The 22,830-nt window shown below is 37.4% G+C and overlaps 1 protein-coding gene across 9 annotated transcripts in view; it reads left to right on the forward strand.

Moving 5' to 3' along the window:
• Positions 1-22,830, forward strand: part of KLHL32 (kelch like family member 32) — a 249,371-nt gene that overhangs the window by 207,389 nt on the left and 19,152 nt on the right. For 7 of the 9 annotated variants that reach the window (XM_040474214.1, XM_040474216.1, XM_040474217.1 and 4 more), the window contains 3 exons: positions 562-620; positions 4,075-4,267; positions 5,970-6,064. In XM_040474214.1, the coding sequence (XP_040330148.1) occupies positions 562-620; positions 4,075-4,267; positions 5,970-6,064 (347 nt within the window). Of the gene's footprint in view, positions 1-561; positions 621-4,074; positions 4,268-5,969; positions 6,065-22,830 lie in introns of those variants that run through there. The other 2 variants (XR_005789913.1, XR_005789915.1) reach the window with 1 other exon arrangement.

A 22,830-nucleotide genomic window follows, 5' to 3' on the forward strand; every position in this document is an offset into this window, starting at 1 on the left:
GCTACTGGAAAACTTAAAATTACATCTGTGATTCACATTGGTGGCTCTCATCATATTCTTTTGGACAGCTTTGGCTTTAGAATTCTTTTGATAAGTAATGCCTTTTCTTAGATATGGTTCTTCCAAAGAGATATCAAGACATTAGTGTGTTAGTATACAGAAGGTTAGAGCTTTAAAATTGCCAAAGGACAAGAACTTTCCATGTAATTCTGTCCTGGGCATAAATTGTATAGAGATTTGTCTATGTGTGCTATGTTCATTCCCACTCCCTGCTATACTTTGCCCCTCATTCTGGCCATGCAGAGCAGCTTGTCAGAATTGGAGCCTCTTGGTAATCTCAGCATACTTGTTGCTTGCTCTCAACTGGATTGCTTCTAAAATGTTTCTTGAAAATGAAACTGCTTCAACAATAAGCTTCTTAATTATGTCATGGGTTCACCACGAGGGTATACAAACAGATCCTCAGCAGTAGCTAATTTTCCTTTAATTGTATCTCATTCTTATGTTGGAATATCCTATTTCGTATTCATGAAAGCTCTAACACATGTTAATCCATTACAGGTGGAGTAACTAACACAGCACAATATCAGAACAGGCTAATGGTATATGAACCTAACCAGGTAAGAATCATATAAGAAAAACTCATTACCTTAATTAAAATGAATTTTAAAAGATTTCCACAGTAATTAGTAGTTGAAATGCCAAGTCTGTACACACACGTGCATCTTAAACTTGTATAGAGAAACGGAAGCATCTGGATAAACTGCCTTTCCGTTGCTTTTTTTTTTTCCACACAAAATTTCAGCTCCTTTAGTTTTATGCTATACACAATGCTTAACTCTTTCAGAGTTTTGCATAATGTAGAAAGAAGGGTAAATATGTTGATGAGTTAAATGCCCTTTAGTTCCATTATCTCAAGGGACTGTTCATATTCAGAGGCATCCAAAGAAAGGATTTTGATTGTCCTGTTGCTATGTCCTTTTAGAAAGCATGTCCTTCCAAGAGGGGAACATTATTGTTATTACTTATTGTTTCATTACTCCCAACTAATATAATAACTTTTATTTAACTCCGTATAGCCAGAATGTCCTAGAGCAGTGTCTAGGACAAGTCTGAAGTAGAAGTATCTGAAAAAAGTGTATGTACTTCATCTAACAAATGGTGCCTGAACTGGAAGCATTTTTTTTTTCAACGTTTATTTATTTTTGGGACAGAGAGAGACAGAGCATGAACGGGCGAGGGGCAGAGAGAGAGGGAGACACAGAATCGGAAACAGGCTCCAGGTTCTGAGCCATCAGCCCAGAGCCCGACGCGGGGCTCGAACTCTCGGACCGCGAGATTGTGACCTGGCTGAAGTCGGACGCTTAACCGACTGCGCCACCCAGGCGCCCCTGAACTGGAAGCATTTTGATGGTGTCTGTCCCTTCTTCTGTCCACTTATCATACACACTCAGTGGTTTTTTTGTCCCCAAAAGAAGAACTATTTTTACTCTCTTTCCCTTCTACCAAAATCGCTGTGGCCTTAGCAAATGTTTTCAGAATTTCACCATGTCTGTGATTTTGGTAATGTAAATATTTTTCATGATTATGACAGTATTCCAAAATGATTCGAACGTGGGATTTAACATTCATCAGCCGGAGATAACGGAACATGAAATGACAGGTTAGCTTTGGCAGCCTGGGTCAGGATTGGCCACTAAATGTGCGTCCTGAATGACCTCAGTCAGCTTGGTATCTTTTTATTTCAACATTATTTGATTCTGAATGTAACGAAGGTATTTCTCTCTTTGCAAGTGTGTTTCCTGATGTCATTAGAAGCTGTAGATTTCAGAGACCACATGTCCCTGGGCCAGATGTCTCAAGAGGGATCATTAATTGCAGTTGCTTGAGTTTGGTGCACACATGGTTAAACAGGAAGAAGGTGTTAACATTTCTCAAATGAGTTCTGTTTCATGTTTGTATACACACACTCTTTTTAAAAATTCTGCTGGCATATTGTTTACGGTGGGTACTGGCAAACATCACATCTGCTTGCATCTTGCTCAGAATCTCAATAACTCTATCATTCAGCCCTGGTGCTTATTTCTCTTCTAGGCCTTTGTGGAGAGTCGATAATGCCTGCCATCTGCCACAGAGCACATCGCTACCTGCCAACAGGCAGGCTGGGGTGACCTCTGCTTCCCCACCACTGATTAGTATTCACATGCTAGCTTATTAGGAATGACCCCACTAGGCCTCTCTGTTTCTTTGCCTTTGCAGAGGTTGGCGGCTCACCTGGCAGGCACGGCAGTGAAGGAAGCTAAAGATATAATCAGGGGATGCAGGCAGGCTTTATAAACCAGATGGCGTCCACAGTCCTGTGGCAGGGGACCGGACTACTAATGCACACGTTGATTCCTAATAGTGGAATAGGTTGCCTCATAGAAAGGACCTGAGGAAAGCATCATCAGAGTTTTGAGTTAAGTCCACTCATGTGAAGTGTATTGAAGATATTTCTTCGCAGAACATCTGATAGAAAGGTTTGGCTACTTTATCAAAGATGACATTTGATTGGAAGGAGATTTTTAGGACATGTTTAAAAAGGGGGAGCAAGTAAATGCAAGCCTTGCAAACTGTACAAACCATTCTTTTTGAAGTATATCTTTAAAAGAGAAATTAGAAATGACCTGGTAGATAGGTCTTAGTGAATGGACCAGTATTTATATAATTTTTTTTTTGCTTATCCCTTTACAGCTTTGTAAACTGGTGAAATTCTAAATATTCAAAGCATCATATGATTTTTCTAGTCAAAATCCAAATTTTTCTTGGAAAAAAGGAATCCGGGTTCTTCCTGTAGGTTAGTGTTCATGTAGAAAGGAAATGGTTAGGTTTGCTTACGTGTTCATTACTTGGTTGAGATTTAAAATTAAGGTCGTATTTGATTTTCATCTAATTTTGAACCTTACATTAGATTTTTGAAAGGAGCCATATTTAAGAGGAGTTGATCATGTCTTTCGCATTACTAGCATGACCCAGGACCAAATAGTTGAGGTTTCACCATTCTTGAAGTTGTATAAAACTTGGTTTTCTACCAAAACAAACAAACATGTGCCAAGAAATAACTTTCCCCAGTTTGGTAGAAGATTTAATTATAAATATGTTAAAGGGACTAATACAAAGACCACGTGGAACTTTGTTGTGAAACAAGATCTTAGCTCTTCCATTGATCTTGGAAGTTTAATTTTGGACAGAACAGCAAAGTCACCCTAACCCTAGCTTATGTAGAGGCCTTGGGTGGCCAAGGATTATTATCACAATAATTTTTTAAAAGTGTGACAACACTCTTCTAAATGTTTCATGAGTATTAACTAATTTAATTCTCACAACAAGCTTGTCAGGTAAGGTATGATTCCCCCCACTTTAAAGACAAGGAAACAGGCACAGTGAGGTTAAGTAAATTGCTTGGTGTCACACAAAGGTTACAAACTTAGGCATTCTGGATCCAGAGCCTGTTTTCTTTCTTTCTTTTTTTTTTTTTTTAATGTTTTATTTATTTATTTTTGAGAGCAAGAGATTGACAGTATGTGTGGGGGTGGGGAGAGAGAGAGGGAGAGAGAGAAAATCCCAGGCATGTTCCACACCATCAGCACAGAGCCCAAGGTCAACAAACTCTGAGATCATGACCTGACCCAAAATCAAGAGTCGGACACTTAACCAGCTGAGCCTCTCAGGTGCTTTCACTCTTCCACAATTTGTGTAAGTTTTCTCATTTGGGTGATAAACCATCAGGAAAACTTCCATGGGCTCCCGTTATAAAATGAAAAATGCCCTATAAAATGCAACCTATAAAATGCAGCAGGAGGAAATGCCTTATGTAAGTTGCAAAATAAAATTGGCATACATGGTTCATCCACACTTGCTCTCAGGTAAGACACTCCTACCTTTCAATCTGTAAGCAACAAATAGAATGCGATTGACACACATTAGAGTCCTGGCTACTAATGAGGCGCTGCTGTTTCTGCCATGGAGGTCGCCTGTTAACAGAATCCACCTGAATTTCTTTCTTTCTTTTTTTTTTTTTTTTCCCTCCCCCAGAATAAATGGATAAGCCGCAGCCCTATGCTGCAGAGAAGGGTCTACCATTCCATGGCTGCTGTTCAAAGAAAACTTTATGTTCTTGGAGGCAATGACCTGGACTACAATAATGACCGGATCCTTGTGCGGCATATAGATTCTTACAACATAGACACCGACCAGTGGACGCGTTGTAATTTCAACCTGTTGACTGGCAAGTACCTTTGACTAAGTAAATCAGGAAAAGCAGAGATTCAAGAAATTGCCACACTTGTTTTCTTTTACGTCTTCAGCGCATCTCTAAATATCAAGTGCATGGTGGCAGAACACCTTGCTTTTATTAACCAGAAAGGTAGCCCATTATTTATCTCACAAAATTTCACTCAATTAGGTGACTGAGCTAGTTTCTCAGGGCCTCTCTTACCTATGTGCATCTTCTCGCTTGGCTGAGAGAGGTATGTCACGTCCTTTCTCGTCAATAAGTATTCACAGAGGAACTTTGATCGTTAGGAGGAACCAGAGAATTAAAAACTCTTTACAGAAGCGATTTTTTTTTTCCTTTTCACTTTTGGTCCTCTTTTATTTGAGTTCAGGACTAGAGTCTTCATTATTTGTTACTGTCACATACAGTTTCTGGCTATATTCTTCTAACAATGGAATCTTAGAGCAGTTCTGTGCCTAGGGGTTTGGTGGTATTTCTGGCCACATACCCCTTCAAGCATTATCAAGAGTAACGCTAGGTATGGACCCTCATCTCAAAAGGGAATAAAAGGTAAGCTGTGAACAACTTACCCCTGACGTTTTTTTACGGAGTTGAAAACCTTCTTTCCCTTGTTGGCTCGTATTATAAACCTCCAAGGGGATCAGGTCCTTCCCAGGCTGCTCTAATAATAGGAAAATCACAAGCCCAAAATGGTGGTCTGGACTGACACCTGAGGACATCTTAATATGCCAAGTGGATGCTCAACCACTCATGGCTACGGCTGGGGAGGCAACACTGAGTGCCAATGTGAAAGGGTTATATGCCTTGCGTGGAGCTCTTGTTTTTGTGAAAATGATCTTTGGGGCCCACCTACAAGGACTTCACTCTCTCTGAGTTGCTATAGTAGTACCTCAGCCCCTTGGTCCCTGGATCTGCGATTCTGTCTGCCATAGGATCCAGCTTATTTATTACCACAGTCAGTCCTGTGTCAGCCCATCAATAAAAAGAGACTATCTCACTCTCTGATAGCCTCCAGGGAAGAATATGTGGTAGTGAGTTATTCTGTCTTCTTTTTTAAATGGGGGAGGAACCTTTCATCGTTTTGGCGTGTCAGTATCTAGGGACTACCCCAGCTGGTCCCAGATCGGGAACTTTAATGTAGTCTTAAAACTGTTGAGTATGTGGAAAAAAATAAATAAATAAAAAGGAGGGTAGTAACTTTATCAATCTTTTCTGTCATTTGTCTTCATTTGGGGGACAGTGGGGGCATGGCTCTGTTTTATTGGCTTCTTGGGGTTGCAGCTGTTACTTTACAAATGTAAGCACTTGCCTTAAAGCATTTGTAGGTACAAGAGGTATTTTGCATTTCGAAAATATACCTTATTTCCACCACTGTAAGTTAATGGCATACAACATACTATAGAACTCTTATTTTGTTATTGCTTATTATTGCTGCATTTAATGCTGTATTTACTAACCTGGCTGGCTAGTACGTGTTTTGGCTTGGTTCTGACCTGACACAGATTCGTTCTCTGTGAAGGAGTGGTTAATTCTTCCCTCTGAGTACTGGGAGGCAGTGATTAGTTGCTGCGAAAATCCTGTGGAGCATACAAGTGTGCCACAGGGGGAAATTGTATCCCTCAGTGGCAAAAGGGTTAATTAAGACATGTAAGGAAAATGGATTTATTTTTTCTTTTCATTCAATTTACTTTAGGCCAAAATGAATCTGGAGTTGCTGTCCATAATGAGAGAATATATTTAGTTGGTGGATATTCGATTTGGACAAATGAGCCTCTGGCTTGTATCCAGGTGAGTGGTTGAAGTTCCTTTTGAAGTTTGTTCAGGTGGTTCAGTGAGGTTACTTTTTGCAGTGCTGCTACTGAAGAAAGAGATATTTACTCCTAGAAAGAGGTTTGAGCTCCCTTTGTGTAGCTAGTTCAGTCACTAAACTTCATCCTGCTTCCTAAAAATGATGTCTAATAAATTATTGAGCCCTACTGAAAGTAAAGGTGGGGAGGAGCTTTGAAAATATATACAGTAAAACCTTGGGTTGCGAGTGTCATGCAAGATGAGCAAACGTTTCTAATTTTAACTTCATAAATGAGTGATGTCTTGCAATACAAGTAGTATGTGACGCCGAATGTCACATGATCACAGCTGAGCCAATGGTTCTTGAAATTCACTTTGATATACGAGTGCTTTGGATTACAAGCATGGTTCCAGAATGAATTAGGCCTGCAAGCCAAGGTTTTACTGCGTAATATATCCTGAAAATGGGGAAAGTGGGATACCTTTCTTTTTCTCCTAAACCAAGAAAATCTCGAAATCTTTGGTAATAGTACTTTCACACTCCCAAAACTTTACAAATGCCTCCTTTCCACTCAGTTGCTTTATTTTCTCTATTGCAATTTGTTCATTTCATTCAATTCCACCTACTAAGGTGTTCTTCCTTCCTGGCAGAAGTTGTGAGCAGTGGTGGTTTATGGTTAGTCTGATGGAGGTAGCCTCTTCCCCAGAGAACAGCCCTGGCACATCAGCACGTGAGCAGCCCAGGGGAGGCAAATTGCCCCCTGAGCTTTTCAGAAAAGCAATAGCTTTTGCTGATATACATATTCAAGGTTTTATTATTTTATTTTTTTATAATTCTTACTATTGTTTTTCTGTTTTACATGTTCTCTGATGTTATTGACATGTATTAGGCCTGATTTTTCTCTTGATATCCAGAAAAATCTATATCCTTAGAACTACTCTTATTATCTAACCTCACTCTTGGGGGAATGTTTTTAACCACTGCTTCATTATCTTTAATAGTTGCAGGACTATCCAAGATTTTAATTTTTTCTACAGTCCCATCTCATAAGGTATATATATTTTCTCAAGAAACTTTTCCATGTTGTCTAAGTTTTCAAAATTGTTAGTGACTAGTTGTTTTGTTACTGCTTAGTTATATCCCCCATTATATTCATAATATTGATTTTTATTTTTCCTCTTCTCTTGATTTGTCTTGCCAGAGGTTTGTCAGGGTATCTAACATACTTCTATTAAGTATATCTATGTCAGCAGGGGTAGCATAAATATGACAACATAATAAGCAAGCTGGTCCTAATGGATGTGAGTTCTGGATTGAATAGTTAGGAGATAGTGTTGTTTGTAGTTTATTGAAATATTAACATTAAATGTATTAGTTCAAGGTATGTAAAAATGTTGTATATGTATATATTGATAAATAATCACCAAAATAAATTTAGTTAACATTCATAACCTCACATAGTTACAAGAGTTTTCTGTTTGTGAGGAGAACTTTTAAAATCTACTCTCCTAGCCACTTTCAAATATTCAATACAGTATGGGTAATTGTAGTTACCATGCTGTACATTATATCCCCAAGATTTATTTATCTTATAAGTAGAAGTTTCTTTTTTATTGAACTATACATGAGACACAATGTTACATTAGCTTCAGGTGTATAGCCTAGTGATTCAACAGTTCTATACATTATGCTATGCTCACCACCAGTGTTAACTAACATGTATCACCATGCAATGCTATTACAATACCATTGACTATTCCCTATGCTGTGCCTTTTATTCTCATGCCTTATTCATTCCATAACTGGAAGCCTGTATGTCCCGCTCCCCATTATCCGTTTTGCCCAGCTCACACACCCACCTTCTCTCTGGAAACCACTAATTTGTTCTTTGTATATATGGGTCTCTTTCTGTTTTATATATTTGTTTTGTTTTTTTAGATTCCACACAAAAGTGAAATCATATGGTATATATCTTTCTCTGTCTGACTTACTTCATTTAGCATAATATTCTCTAGGTCCATCCATGTTGTCACAAATGGCAAGGTCTTATTTTTTTATGATTGAGTGATATTCCATTGTATATATATTTTCTTTATTACTTTATTAATTAGTGGACACTTGGGTTGCTTCCATATCTTGGCTATTATTATAAATAATGCTGCAGTAAACATAGGGGTAACTTTTCGAATTTGTGTTTTTGTATTCTTTGGGTAAATAGCCAGTAGTGGAATTATTGAATCATATGGCATTTCTATTTAAAAATTTTTGAGGAATCTCCATACAGTTTCCATAGTGTTTGCACCAACTTACATTCCCACTAGTAGTGCATAAGGATTCCCTTTTCTCCACATCCTTGTCAACACTCATTATTTCTTGACTTTTTGATACTAGCCATTATCACTGGTGTGAGGTGATATTTCATTGTGATTTTGACTTGTGTTTCGTTGATAAGTGATGTTGAGCATCTTTTCATATGTCTGTTGACCATCTGTAATGTCTTTTTTGGAAAACTGTCTATCCAGGTTCTCTACCCATTTTTTAATCAAAAAATTTTTTTTGGTGTTGAGTTGTATAAATTCTTTATATATTTTGGAGATTAACCCCTTATTGGATATATCATTTGCAAATATATTTTCCCATTAAGTTGGTTGCCTTTACATTTTGTTGATGGTTTCTTTCACTGTGCAAAAGCTTTTTATTTTGTTACAGCCTCAATAGTTTATTTTTGCTTTTGTTTCCCTTGCCTGAGAAAACATACATAAAAATATGTGGCTAAGACCAATGCCTAAGAGATTACTGCATATGTTTTCTTCTAGGAGTTTTATGATTTTGGGTCTCACATTTAGATCTTTAATGCATTTTGAGTGTATTTCTTATGTGTGATGTAAGAAAGTGGTCCAATTTCATTCTTTTACATGTAGCTGTCCAGTTTTCCCAAAACTATTTATTGAAGAAACTTTTCTCCATGTATACTTTTGCCTCCTTTGTTATAGATTAATTGATCTTACGAGTGTGGGTTTATTTCTGGCTTCTCTCATCCTGATGCATTGATCCATGTCTATTTTTGTAGCAGTCCCATACTGTTTTGATTAGGATAGCTTTATAGTCTATCTTGAAATGTGGGATTGTGATATCTCCAGTTTTGTTCTTCTTTCATAAGTTTGCTTTTGTTATTCTGGGTCTTTTGTGATTCCATACAAATTTTAGTATTATTTCTCTAGTTCTATGAAAAATACTGTTTTTGTTTGTTTGTTTTAATTTTAGAGTACGAGTAAGGGAAAGGGGCAATGGGAGAAAGAATCTTAATATGCTAAGCATGGAGCCCAATGCAGGGTTTCATCCCATGACCCTGGGATCATGACCTGCGCCAAAATCAAGAGTAGATGTCTGCTCAACTGACCTAGCTAGCGAGGTGCCCCAAAATGCTGTTGGTTTTTTTAATAGGATTGCATTGAATATGTAGATTTCTTTGGATAGTATAGACATTTTAATGATATTCAGGCATTAACATGGTATATCTTTCCATTTGTTTGTGTTGTTTTCAATTTCTCTCATTAATATCTTATAGTTTTCAGAGTACAGGTCTTTCACCTAATTATTTATTCCTACGTATTCCTTTTGATGCATTTGGAATTGTCTGCTTAATTTCCATTCTGCTACTTTGTTATTAGTGTATAGCAATGCAACACATTTATATATGTTAATTTTGTATTCTGTGACCCTACTGAATTCATTCATCAGTTTTAATAGTTTTTTGGTGGAGCCTTTAGAGTTTTCTATGTATAGTATCATGTCATCTGCAATTAGTGACAGCTTTACATCTTCCTTACCAACTTGGATGCTTTTTATTTATTGTTTTCTAATTGCTGTGGCTAGGACTTCCATTACTTTATTGAATACCAGGGGCAAGAGTAGATATCCTTGTTTTGATTCTGATCTAGAGAAAAAGCTCTATTTTTCCCTACTGAGTATGATGTTAGTTGTGGGTTTGTAATATCTGGCTTCTACTATATTGAGGTGTGTTCTCCCTAAACCCACTGTGTTGAGACATTTTGTCTTGAATGGATGGTGAATTTTGTCAAATGCTTGTTCTGCATCTATTGAGATGATCATATGATTTTTATCCTGTGGTTTTTTTTTTTAACATTTATTTATTTTTGAGACAGAGAGAGACAGAGCATGAATGGGGGGAGGGCCAGAGAGAGAGGGAGACACAGAATCCGAAGCAGGCTCCAGGCTCTGAGCTGTCAGCACAGAGCTGGACGTGGAGCTCGAACTCACGGAGCGCGAGATCATGAGCTGAGCCGAAGTCGGACACTCAACCGACTGAGCCACCCAGGCGCCCCTTTTTTAAAAAAAATTTTTAACAGGATTTTTATCCTTTGTTAATGTGGTATGTCACGCTGACTGATTTGTGAATATTGAATCATTCATGCATCCCCTGAATAAATTCCTCTTGATTGTTTCAATGAATCATTTTTTTTTTTTATTGTTGTTGAATTCAGTTTGCCCATCTTTTGTTGAGAATTTTTGTATCTGTGGGCATCTGGGTAGTGCAGTCAGTTAAGTGTGTTACTCTTGATCTCGGCTCAGGTCATGATGTCACAAATTGTGGGTTCAAGCCCCACAGTGGGCTCTGTGCTGATGGCAAGGGGTCTGCTTGGGATTCTGACTCTCCTTCTCTCTGCTGTTCCACAACCTGTTCTCTCTCTCTCTCTCTCCCTCTCAAAATAAATAAATAAACTAGTAAAATTCCTTAAAAAGATTTTTTTTATCTGTGTTCATTATGGATATTGGCCTGTAGCTTTCTTTCCTTGTGGTATCTTTGTCTAGTTTTGGTATCAGGGCAATGCTGGCCTTACCTTATAGAATATATTTGGAAGTCTTCCTTCCCTTTCTATTTTTTATTTTATTTTATTTATTTTTTTAATTTTTTTTTCAACGTTTATTTTTGGGACAGAGAGAGACAGAGCATGAACGGGGGAGGGGCAGAGAGAGAGGGAGACACAGAATCGGAAACAGGCTCCAGGCTCTGAGCCATCAGCCCAGAGCCTGACGCGGGGCTTGAAGTCACGGACCGCGAGATCGTGACCTGGCTGAAGTCGGACGCTTAACCAACTGCGCCACCCAGGCGCCCCTCCCCTTCTATTTTTTAGAATAGTTTGAGAAGAATAAGTATTAACTTAGTTGGTAGAATTCACTTGTGAACCCATCTGTTTCTGGACTTCAGTTTGCTGGAACTTTTTTCATTACTGATTAGATTTCATTACTAGTAATTGGTCTGTTCATATTTTCTGTTTCTTCCTGATTCAGTTTTGTAAGAGTATATGTTACTAGAAATTTACTGTTTCTTCTAGGTTGTCCAATTTGTTGGCATATAACTTTTTATAGTAGTTTCTTATAATCCTTTGTATTTCTGTGGTGTCAGTTGTTATTTCTCCTTTGTTTCTGACACTCTTTCTGTCCTCTCCTTTTTTCTTGATGAGTCTGGCTAAAGGGCTATCAATTTTGTTTTCTGTTCAAGAACTAGCTCTTCATTGATCTTTCATATATGTATTTTTATTTTTTTATTTTTTTAATTTTTTAAAAAAAAAATTTTTTTTCCCAACGTTTATTTATTTTTGGGACAGAGAGAGACAGAGCATGAACGGGGGAGGGGCAGAGAGAGAGGGAGACACAGAATCGGAAACAGGCTCCAGGCTCTGAGCCATCAGCCCAGAGCCTGACGCGGGGCTCAAACTCAGGGACTGCGAGATCGTGACCTGGCTGAAGTCGGACGCTTAACCGACTGTGCCACCCAGGCGCCCCTCATATATGTATTTTTAGTCTCTATTTCATTTATTTCTGCTCTAACCTGTTATTCCCTCCTTCTACTAACACTGGTTTTGTTCACTCTTCTTTTTCTATTTCTTTTAGGTGTAAGGTTAGATTGTTTATCACAGATATTTCTTGTTCTTGAAGTATCCCTGTATTGCTATAAATTTCCCTCTTAGAACTGATTTAGCTGTGTCTCAAAGATTTTTTTTTTTTTAATTTTTTTTTTCAACGTTTATTTATTTTTGGGACAGAGAGAGACAGAGCATGAATGGGCGAGGGGCAGAGAGAGAGGGAGACACAGAATCGGAAACAGGCTCCAGGCTCTGAGCCATCAGCCCAGAGCCCGACGCGGGGCTCGAACTCACGGATCGCGAGATCGTGACCTGGCTGAAGTCGGACGCTTAACCGACTGCGCCACCCAGGCGCCCCTCAAAGATTTTTTTTTTTAAGGTTGTTTGAGAGTGAGAGAGAGTGTGAGTGGTGGAGGGGCAGAGAGAGTGGGAGAGAGAGAATCTCAAGCAGGCTCTGTGTTGTCAGTGCAGAGCCCAACGTGGGGCCCGATCCCACAAACTCTGAGATCATGACCTGAACTGAAACCAAGAAAAGGATGGACACTTAACCCACTGAGCCACTGAGGTGCCCCTGTGTCCCAGTGTCCCAAAGATTTTTGACTGTTGTGTTTTTATTTTCATTTGTCCCCGTGTATTTTTTTTTCATTTCCTCTTTGATTTCCTCATTGATCCATAGGTTGTGTAGTTGCATGTTGGTTAGCCTCGATATATTTATGCTTTTCTTGTAATTAATTTCTAGTTTCTTTCTGTTGTGGTCAGAAAAGACGACTGATATGACTTTGGTATTCTTAAAAATACTGAGACTGTTTTGTGACCTAACATGTGATCAATCCTGGAGAATGTTCCATGAGCACTTAAAAAGTATCTGCATTCTGTTGGTCTGGGATAGGATGTTTTGTATATATCTGTCTAATGGATCATTCAAAGATACTGTTTCCTTATTGATTTTCTGTCTGGATGGTCTACCCATTGCTGTAAATGGGAAGTTAAAGTCCCCTACTATTATTTTATGATGTCAATTTCTCCATTTATGTTAATATTTAATTATTATTTAATTTATGTAATTATAAATTTAATCTATAATTAATAAGTTATAATTTATTAATAATTAATATTTAATTTATTCATTTAGGTGCTTAAATATTGGCTGCAAAGAGAATTAAAATTGTTATATCTATTTGTTTGATTCTCTTTATCATTATGTAATTCTCTTGTTTTGTTATAGTCTTTGTTTTAAAGTCAGTTTTATCTAATGTAACTATTACTTCCTGTTTCTTTTCTTTTCTATTTGCCTGGAATATCTTTTTCCTTCATTTTCAGGCTGTATGTATCTTTAGGTTTAAAGTGAGTTTCTTATTGGCAGCACATAGATGAGTCTTTTTTTTTTTTAAATCAATTGTATCACTCTATGTCCTTTGAAATGTATAGACCATTTACATTTAATTATTGAAGGTGCTGAGAAAACATTCGACAAAATACACCATCCTTTCTTGATAAAAACCCTCAAGAAAGTAGGGATAAAAGGGTCATGCGTCGAGATCATAAAAGTCATATATGAACGACCCAATGCTAATATCATCCTCAATGGGGAAAAACTGAGAGCTTTTCCCCTAACGTCAGGAACAAGACAGGGATGTCCACTCTCGCACCGTTATTCAACATAGTATTGGAAGCCTTAGCCTCTGCAATCAGACAACACAAAGAAATAAAAGGCATCCAAATTGGCCAGGAGGAGGTCAAACTTTCACTCTTCGCAGATGACATGATACTCTATATGGAAAACCCAAAGATTCCACCAAAGAACTGCTAGAACTGATTCATGAATTCAGCAAAGTTGCAGGATCTAAAATCAATGCACAGAAATCGGTTGCCTTCCTATACACCAACAATGAAGCAGCAGAAAGAGAAATCAAGGAATCAATCCCATTTACAGTTGCAGAAAAAACTATAAAATACCTAGGAGTAAACCTAACCAAAGAGGTGAAAAACCTATACACTGAAAACTATAGAAAGCTTATGAAAGAAATTGAAGACACAAAAAATGGAAAAAGATTCTATGCTCCTGGATAGGAAGAACAAATATTGTTAAAATGTCGATATTACCCCAAAGCAATCTACATATTCAACATAATCCCTATCAAAGTAACACCAGCATTCTTCACAGGGCTAGAACAAATAATCCTTAAATTTGTATGGAACCACAAAAGACCCTGAATATCCAAATCAATTCTGAAAAAGAAAACCAAACCTGCAGGCATCACAATCCCAGACTTCAAAATGTATTACAAAGCTGTAATCATCAAGACAGTATGGTACTGGCACAAGAACAGACACTCAGATCAATGGAACAGAATAGAGAACCCAGAAATGGACCCACAAATGTATGGGCAACTAATCTTTGACAAAGCACGAAAGAATATCCAGTGGAATAAAGACAGCAAGTGGTGCTGGGAAAACTGGACAGCGACATGCAGAAGAATGAACCTGGACCACCTTCTTACACCATATGCAAAAATAAACTCAAAATGGATGAAAGATCTAAATGTAAGACCGGAAGCCATCAAAATCCTCCAGGAGATAGCAGGCAAAGACCTCCTTGACCTTGGCCACAGGAACTTCTTACTCAACACGTCTCTGAAGGCAAGGGAAACAAAAGCAAAAATGAACTACTGGGACCTCATCAAAATAAAAAGCTTCTGCACAGTGAAGGAAACAATCAGCAAAACTAAAAGGCAACCGACAGAATGGGGGAAGATATTTGCAAATTACATATCAGTTAAAGGGTTAGTATCCAAAATCTATAAAGAATTTATTAAACTCAACACCCAAAAAATAATCCAGTGAAGAAATGGGCGAAAGACATGAATAGAAACTTGTCTAAGGAAGACATCCAACCAACACATGAAAAAATGTTCAACATTACTCATCATCCGGGAAATGCAAATCAAAACCACAATGATACCACCTTACACCTGTCAGAAGGGCTAACATTAACAACTCAGGCAACAACAGATGTTGGCGAGGATGAAGAGAAAAAGGATCTCTTTTGCATTGTTGGTGGGAATGCAAGCTGGTGCAGCCATTCTGGAAAACAGTATGGAGGTTCCTCAAAAAACTAAAAATAGAACTACCCTATGACCCAGCAATTGCACTAGTAGGCATTTATCCACAGGATCCAGGTGTGCTGTTTCGAAGGGACACGTGCATCCCCATGTTTAGAGCAGCACTATCAACAATAGCCAAAGTATGGAAAGAGCCCAAATGTCCATCAATGGATGAATGGATAAAGAAGATGTGGTATATATATACAATGGAGTATTACTAGGCCATCAAAAAATGAAATCTTGCCATTTGCAACTACATGGATGGAACTGGAGGGTATTATGCTAAGTGAAATTAGAGAAAGACAAAAATCATATGACTTCACTCATATGAGGACTTTAAGAGACAAAACAGATGAACATAAGGGAAGGGAAACAAAAATAATATAAAAACAGGGAGGGGGACAAAACAGAAGAGACTCATAAATATGGAGAACAAACTGAGGGTGGCTGGATGGATTGTGGGAGGGGGGATGGGCTAAATGGATAAGGGGCATTAAGGCATCTACTCCTGAAATCATTGTTGCACTATATGCTAACTAATTTGGATGTAAATTTAAAAAAAAATAATAAATAAAACAAAGTAATTATTGATAGGTATGCATTTTGCATTTTATTGTTTTTTAGTTGTTTTTGTAATTCCTCTGTTACTTTATTTCTTTCTCTCTGTTCTTGTGATTGATGACTTTCTTTAGTGTAATGCTTGGCTTTCTTTTTATTTTTTGTGTATCTGTTTTAGTTTTTTGGTTTTGGTTACCATGAAGTTCATATACAGCATCTAAAGTATATAGTAGTCTATATTAAGTTGATGGTCACTTAAGTTTGAATACATTATTTTTTTTTTTTTAACGTTTGTTTTATTTGAGAGAGACAGTGTGAATGGGGGAAGGGGCAGAGAGAGACGGAGACACAGAATCTGAAGCAGGCTCCAGGCTCTGAGTTGTCAGCACAGAACTTGATGTGGGGCTCGAACTCATGAACCGTGAGATCATGACCTGACCTGAAGTTAGATGCTTAACAGACTGAGCCACCCATGCTCCCCAAGTTTGAACACATTCTAAAAGAACTTTAATTTTACTCCCTGCTCCACATTTTATGTATGTAGTCATATTTTATATCTTTTTTTATTTTGTGAGTCCCCTTAACTAATTTTTAGGATATTATTGATTTTATGACTTTTGTTTTTTAACCTTCATACTAGCTTTATGATTGATTTCTCTACTACTTTTACTGTGTATTTGCTTTTACTCGTCACAGTTTTTGCTTTCATAGTTTTCTCCTAATTATCATCTCTTCCATTTAAAGAAGTCCCTTTAACATTTCTTGTAAGGGTGGTTTTGCGGTGATGAACTCTTAACTTTTATTTGTCTGGGAAACTCTATCTCATCTCAATTTTGAAAGATCACCTTGCGAGATAGAATATTCTAGGTTGTAGGCTTTTTCCTTTCAGCACTTTGAATATATCTTGCCACTGCCTTTTGACTATAAAGTTTCTGCTGAAAAATCAGCTGATAGCCTCCTGCGGTTTTCCATGTATATAAATAGTTGCTTCTCCCTAGCTGTTTTTAAAATTATCTTTTTATCTTTAATCTTTGACATTTTAATTATTATGTGTCTTGGTGTTGATCTCTTTGGGTTCATTTTGTTTCAAAGTTTTTGTGCTTCCTGGGCCTAGATATCTATTTTCTCCCCTAGGTTAGGGAAGATTTCAGCTATTGTTTCTTAAAAAAAAAAAAGATTTCTTCCCCTTTTCCTCTCTCTTCCTTGGGATCCCTATGAGGTGAATGTTTGTTCACTTGATGGTGTCTCAGAAGGTCTCTTAACCTAATTTTGCTTTTTAAAATTCTTTTTTCTTTATGCTGCTCATCTTGAGTGCTTCCTATTAACCTGTCTTCCAAAATGCTGACCCATTCTACATCCACTGATGTACTATTGATTTCCTCTAGTATGTATTTCATTTCAGTTATTCTTCAACTCTGATTGGTTATTTTTTTATGTTTTCTCTTTATTAAAGTTCTCACTACGTTTATCCACTCTTTTTCCCAGTCCAGTGAGTATCTTTAGGACTATTATTTTGAACTCTTTTATCAGGTAAATTGGTTATCTCTGTTCTATTTAGTTCTTTTTCTAAAATTTTGTCTTATTTTTTTTTATTTGGAACATATCCTGTCACCTCATTTTGATTGATTTTCTGTATTTATTTTTATGAATTAGGCAGAACAGTTACTTCTCCTAAACTCAAAGGAATAGTCTTGTATATGGTTTTCCCCTGTGTAGACTGTGTGCCTGGTGACTTTGGCTAACTGAAATGGAGCTGTGGCTAGTGTGGCCTGGGGGTGCCAGGACATTCTGTGCTGGGGCTGCTTTGGGAAGGCCTGAGCTGAATGCCCTGGTCAGGGCATTTTTGGGACTTGCTGCAGAGGCCAACATGGCATGATAGCTCAGACTGAAGTGTGTGCGTACTGGGTGGGGGTGGGGGATCAGGGGGGTCTCAGTACTCTCTGCACAGAAGATATTTTGGCAGTATAGTTGAAGCTGACAGGGGGGAAAGGGTATCCCAGAGTGTTCCACACAAGGGTGTCCTGGTGGTGGCTGGAGTCAAGGCAGATGTGGTTAGGGTGGCCTGGGGCATTCTGCACAGGGCATGATAGTAGAGCAGCAGAAACCTAGGTGAGGCATGGGCAGGGGGTATCCTGGCAAGTCCTCTGGAGTTGAAGTGGTTTGGACCTAGAATGTTGCTGCAGTAATTTGGAGTGATGGCTGGAGCTGTAGTGAGTGCTTGCTAAGGATGTCTTATGTGCTGCACTAGGGCCGTCTTGGTCAGGGAGCTGGGGCAGGTGTGGGCTAGGGGCCCAAGGCTCACTGAGGCAATATGCCAGCTAGGGTACCTAGAGACTGCTTCGAACCACCCTATCAGGTGGGATCATACAGTATCTATCTTTTCCTGTCTGATTTATGTACCATAAACACTATAAGGTCCACCCATGTTGCAAATGGCAGATTACCTTCCTTTTCATGGCTGAATATTATTCGTGTGTGTGTGTGTTCTGCATGTGTATGTGTATATGAAAACAATTTCCTTATCCATTCATTCATTAATGGACATTTAGGTTTTTTCTATGTGTTGGTGATTGTAAATAATGCTTCAGTGAAGATGGAGGTACAGATAACTTTTCAAACTTATAATTTTATTTCCTTCAGATACTCAGACGTGGTATGGATCATATGGTAGTTTCATTTTAAATTTTTTGAGAACACCTCCATACTGTTTTTTGTAGTGACTGTACCAATTTATAGTTGGACCAACAGTATGCAAGGGTTTCCTCTTCTCCAAATCCTCACCAACACTTGTTATTTCTTATCTTTTTGATGATAGCCATTTTAACAGGTGTGAGGTGATAACTCATTGTGGTTTTGATTACCATTTCCCTGATGATTAGTGATGTTGAGCACCTTGTGACATACCTGCTCATCATTTTTATGTTGTCTTTGGAAAAATGTCTGTTCAGATCTTCTGTTCCTTTTCAATCAGACTGTTTTTCTCTGTTGAGTTGTAGCAGTTCTTTATAGTGTTTTGGATATTAATCCCTTATCAGATATATGATTTTAATTTTTTTTAACGTTTATTTATTTTTGAGACAGAGAGAGACAGAGCATGAATGAGGGAGGGGCAGAGAGAGAGGGAGACCCAGAATCGGAAGCAGGCTCCAGGCTCTGAGCCATCAGCCCAGAGCCCAACGCGGGGCTCGAACTCGCGGACCGCGAGATTGTGACCTGAGCTGAAGTCGGACGCTTAACCGACTGAGCCACCCAGGCGCCCCAGATATATGATTTTAAAATATATTCTCCCATTTGGTAGTTTGGCCTTTCATTTTCCTTTGATGTACAGATGGTTTCCTTTGGTGTACAGAAACTTTTTAATTTCATGTGGTCCTACTTATTTATTTTTGCTTTTGTTGCCTTTGCTTTGTGTCAAATCCAAAAAATCATTGCCAAGACCAATGACAAGGAGTTTTCCCTGTTTTCTTCTAAGACTTTTATGGTTTTGGGTCTTATGTCCAAGTCTTTCATCCATTTTGAGTTGATTTTTGAGTATGGTGAAAGAGAAGGGTCTAATTTCATTGTTTTGCTTCTGTCTGTCCAGTTTTCCCAACACTTTTTATTGAAGAGACTATTCTTTCTCTCATTTGTATATTCTTGGCTCCTTTGTCATAAATTAATTGAGTGTGTGTGTGTGTGTGTGTGTGTGTGTGTAATGTACACACACACACACACACACACACACACATACACTCATATGGGTTTACTTCTGGGCTCTCAAATTTTGTCCTGTTGATCTATGTGTCTATTTTTATACTTAAACCATACTGTTGTATCTACCATAACTTTGTAATATATTTGAAACCAGAATTTGTGATGACTCAAACTTTCTTCTGCTTTAAGATTGATTTGGCTCCTTTGGGGGTCTTTTATGGTTCCATACAGATTTTAGAGTTGTTTTTTCTTTTTCTGTGAAAAATGCCATTGGAATTAAGATAGGGATTACATTGCTTTAATAGTATAGACATTTTAATAGTATTAATTTCCCCAGTCAGTGAGCACAGAATATCTTTCTATTTAATTGTGTCTTCTTCAATTTCTTTCATCAATATCTGATAGTTTCTGGTGTACAGATCTTTCTCCTCCCTGGTTCACTTTATTTCTTGACATTTTATTCTTTTTGCTGCAATTATAAATGAGATTGCTTTCTTAATTTCTCTGATACTTTGCTATTAGTGTATAGAAACACAACTGATTTTTGTACATTGATTTTGTATTTTGTCTCTTTACTGAATTTGTTAGCTCTAATAGTTTTTTTTTCTGGAGTCATTAGAATTTCTATATAATACATCATCTGCAAATGAAGACAGTTTTATGTCTTCCTTTCTGATTTGGATGTCTTTTATTTCTTGTGTAATTGCTTTGGCTAGGATTTCTAGTACATTGTTGAATAAAAGTGGCAATAATGAGCATACTTGTCAAGTTCTTTAGAGAAAAAGCTTTTAGCTTTTCACTGTTAATTATTTTAGCTGTAAACTTGTCATATAGCTTTTATTATGTTGAGGTGGGATCCCTATATACACAGTTTTTTTTTATTATGAATGAATGCTGAATTTTGTGAAATGCTTTTTCTGCATCAATTAGATTATTGTTTGAGTTTTTGTATCCTTCATTTTGTTAATGTGATGTATAACATTAATTAATTTGCACGTGTTGAACCATCCTTTCATTGCTGGAATAAATCCTACCTGAACACAATATATGAAACTTTTAATGTATTGTTGAATTGAGTGTGCTACTATTTTCTTGAGGATTTTTGCTTTTTTTTTTTTAATTTGTTTTTAATGTTTATTTATTTTTGAGACAGAGAGAGACAGAGCATGAACGGGGGAGGGTCAGAGAGAGAGAGGGAGACTCAGAATCGGAAGCAGGCTCCAGGCTCTGAGCTGTCAGCACAGAGCCCGACGTGGGGCTCGAACTCACGGACCGTGAGATCATGACCTGAGCGGAAGTCAGACGCTTAACCAACTGAGCCACCCAGGTGCCCCAGGATTTTTGCTTTTATATTCTTCAGGGATATTGGCCTGTAATTTTCTTTAGTGTGCTTGTGTGGTTTTGGTATTTAGGTAATGCTGGCCTTGTAAAAACACGTTTGGGAATGTTCCCTTCTATTTATTAGAAACCTTTGAGAATATTTGTATTTATTTCTGTTTTAATCTTTATTATTTCCTTGTACTGTTTTTGTTTTTTGTTTGTTTTGTCTTTTTGTATTTTACCCCTTGTACTGTTTTTGAGTTTTATTCTTCTTTTTCTAGCCCCTGTGGAGTCTAAGCTTAGGTTGTTTTAGATTTCTCCTACTTCATGAGGTAGGCCTCTATTACTATAAACTTTCCTCTTAGAAGACCATTTGCTGAATCCCAAAGATTTTGGAACATTGTGTTATCATTTTCATTTGTTTCTATGTATTTCTTTCTTTCTTTTTTTTAATAAGCTGTACACCCAATCTGGGTCTTGAACTCACGACACCAAGATCTAGAGTTGCATGCTTTACCAGCTGAGCCAGCCAGGTATCCCTCCAATGTGTCTTTGATTTTTTCCTTGATTTCTGCTTGTCTCATTCACTGTTTAGTAACATGTTATTTAAACTTTATGTATTTGTGTTCCCTTCAATTTTTTCTTGTGGTTCATTTCTAGTTTTATAGTGTCCTGGTTGGAAAAGATGCATAGTATGACTAAAGTATTTTTGAATTTGTTGAGACTTGCTTTGTGGCCTAACATGTGATCTGTTCTGTAGAATTCTCCCTGTGCACTTGAAAAAATGTGTATTCTGCTGTTTTAGGATGGAATGTTCTGAATGCGTCTGTTAGACCTGTCTCATCCAATGTGTCATTCAAAGCCACTGTTTCTTTGTTGATTTTCTGTTTGGATGATCTACTGATTGGTGTAAATGGGGTTTTAATGTGCCCTCCTCTTACTATATTACTGTTGATTACTTCCTTTATGTTTGTAATTAGCTGCTTTATGTATTTCGGTACTCTTATGTGCATCAATATTTATAATTGTTACAATTCTTGTCCGTTTATGATTATGTAAGGTCATTCTTTGTCTTTGGTTACAGAATTTGTTTTCAAGTTTATTCTGTCTCCTATAAATATTGCTATCCCAGCTTTCTTTCCGTTCCATTTCCATGATAAATGCCTTTCCATTCCTTTACTTTCAGTCTGCATGTATCTTTAAGTCTGAAATAAGTCCTTGTAGGCAGCATGTAAATAGCGTTTGTTTTTTATCCATTCCATTATCTCTGTCTTTTGATTGGAGTGTTTAGTCCATTGACATTCAGAGGAATTATTGATAGGTATGTCCTTATTGCCATTTTGTTACTTGTTTTATTATTGTTTTTGTAGTTCTTCCCTGTTCCTTTGTTTTGGTTTCTTCTCTTATGGTTTGTTGCCTTTCTTTAGTGATATACTTGGATTTCTTCTCTTTTTTTTTTTTTCGCATATATATTACTGGTTTTTGATATGTGGTTACTGTTCAGTTTGTATATAACATCTTATGCATATAGCAGTTTATATTAAGTTGATGGTTGCTTAAGTTTGAACCCACCTTAAAAGCACAAAACTTTTACTCCTCTCTCCCCTACATTTTAGGTACATGGTATTTACATCCTTTTATTTTGTGAATTCCTTGGCTGATTTTTAATTTTAATGCTTTTGTGCTTCCTGCTTTTACTCCTGCTTATGGTCTTTCCTTTCTACTCAAAGAGTCCCTTTTTACATTTCTTGTAAGGCTGGTTTAGTGGTCATGAATTTTTTTAATTTTTGTTTGTCTCAGAAACTCACACCTCTCCTATTCTGAATGATAGCCTTGCTGGACAGTGTATTTGGCTGAAGGTTTTCTTCTTCTTTTTTTTAGCACTTTGAATATATCATACCACTCCCCTCTGGCCTATAGAGTTTCTGCTGAAAAAATCAGCTGATAGCCTTTTGGGGTTTTCCTTGTATATAACTGTTTTCTTTTGCTGATATTAAAATTCTGTCTTCATCACAATTTTTTGCCATTTTAATTACTATGTGCCTTTAAAAAAAATGTTTATTTTTGAGAGAGCATGCGAGAGGGAAAGAGCAGAGAGAAAGGGAGACAGAATCCCAAGCAGTCTCCATGCTTGTCAGCATAGAGTATGATGAGGGGTTCAAAGTCACGAACTATGAGATCATGACCTGAGTTGAAATCAAG

The sequence above is a fragment of the Herpailurus yagouaroundi genome, unplaced genomic scaffold, assembly GCF_014898765.1.
Source record: "Herpailurus yagouaroundi ecotype Mexico unplaced genomic scaffold, PumYag 139, whole genome shotgun sequence".
NCBI classification, from domain to species: Eukaryota; Metazoa; Chordata; class Mammalia; order Carnivora; family Felidae; genus Herpailurus; species Herpailurus yagouaroundi.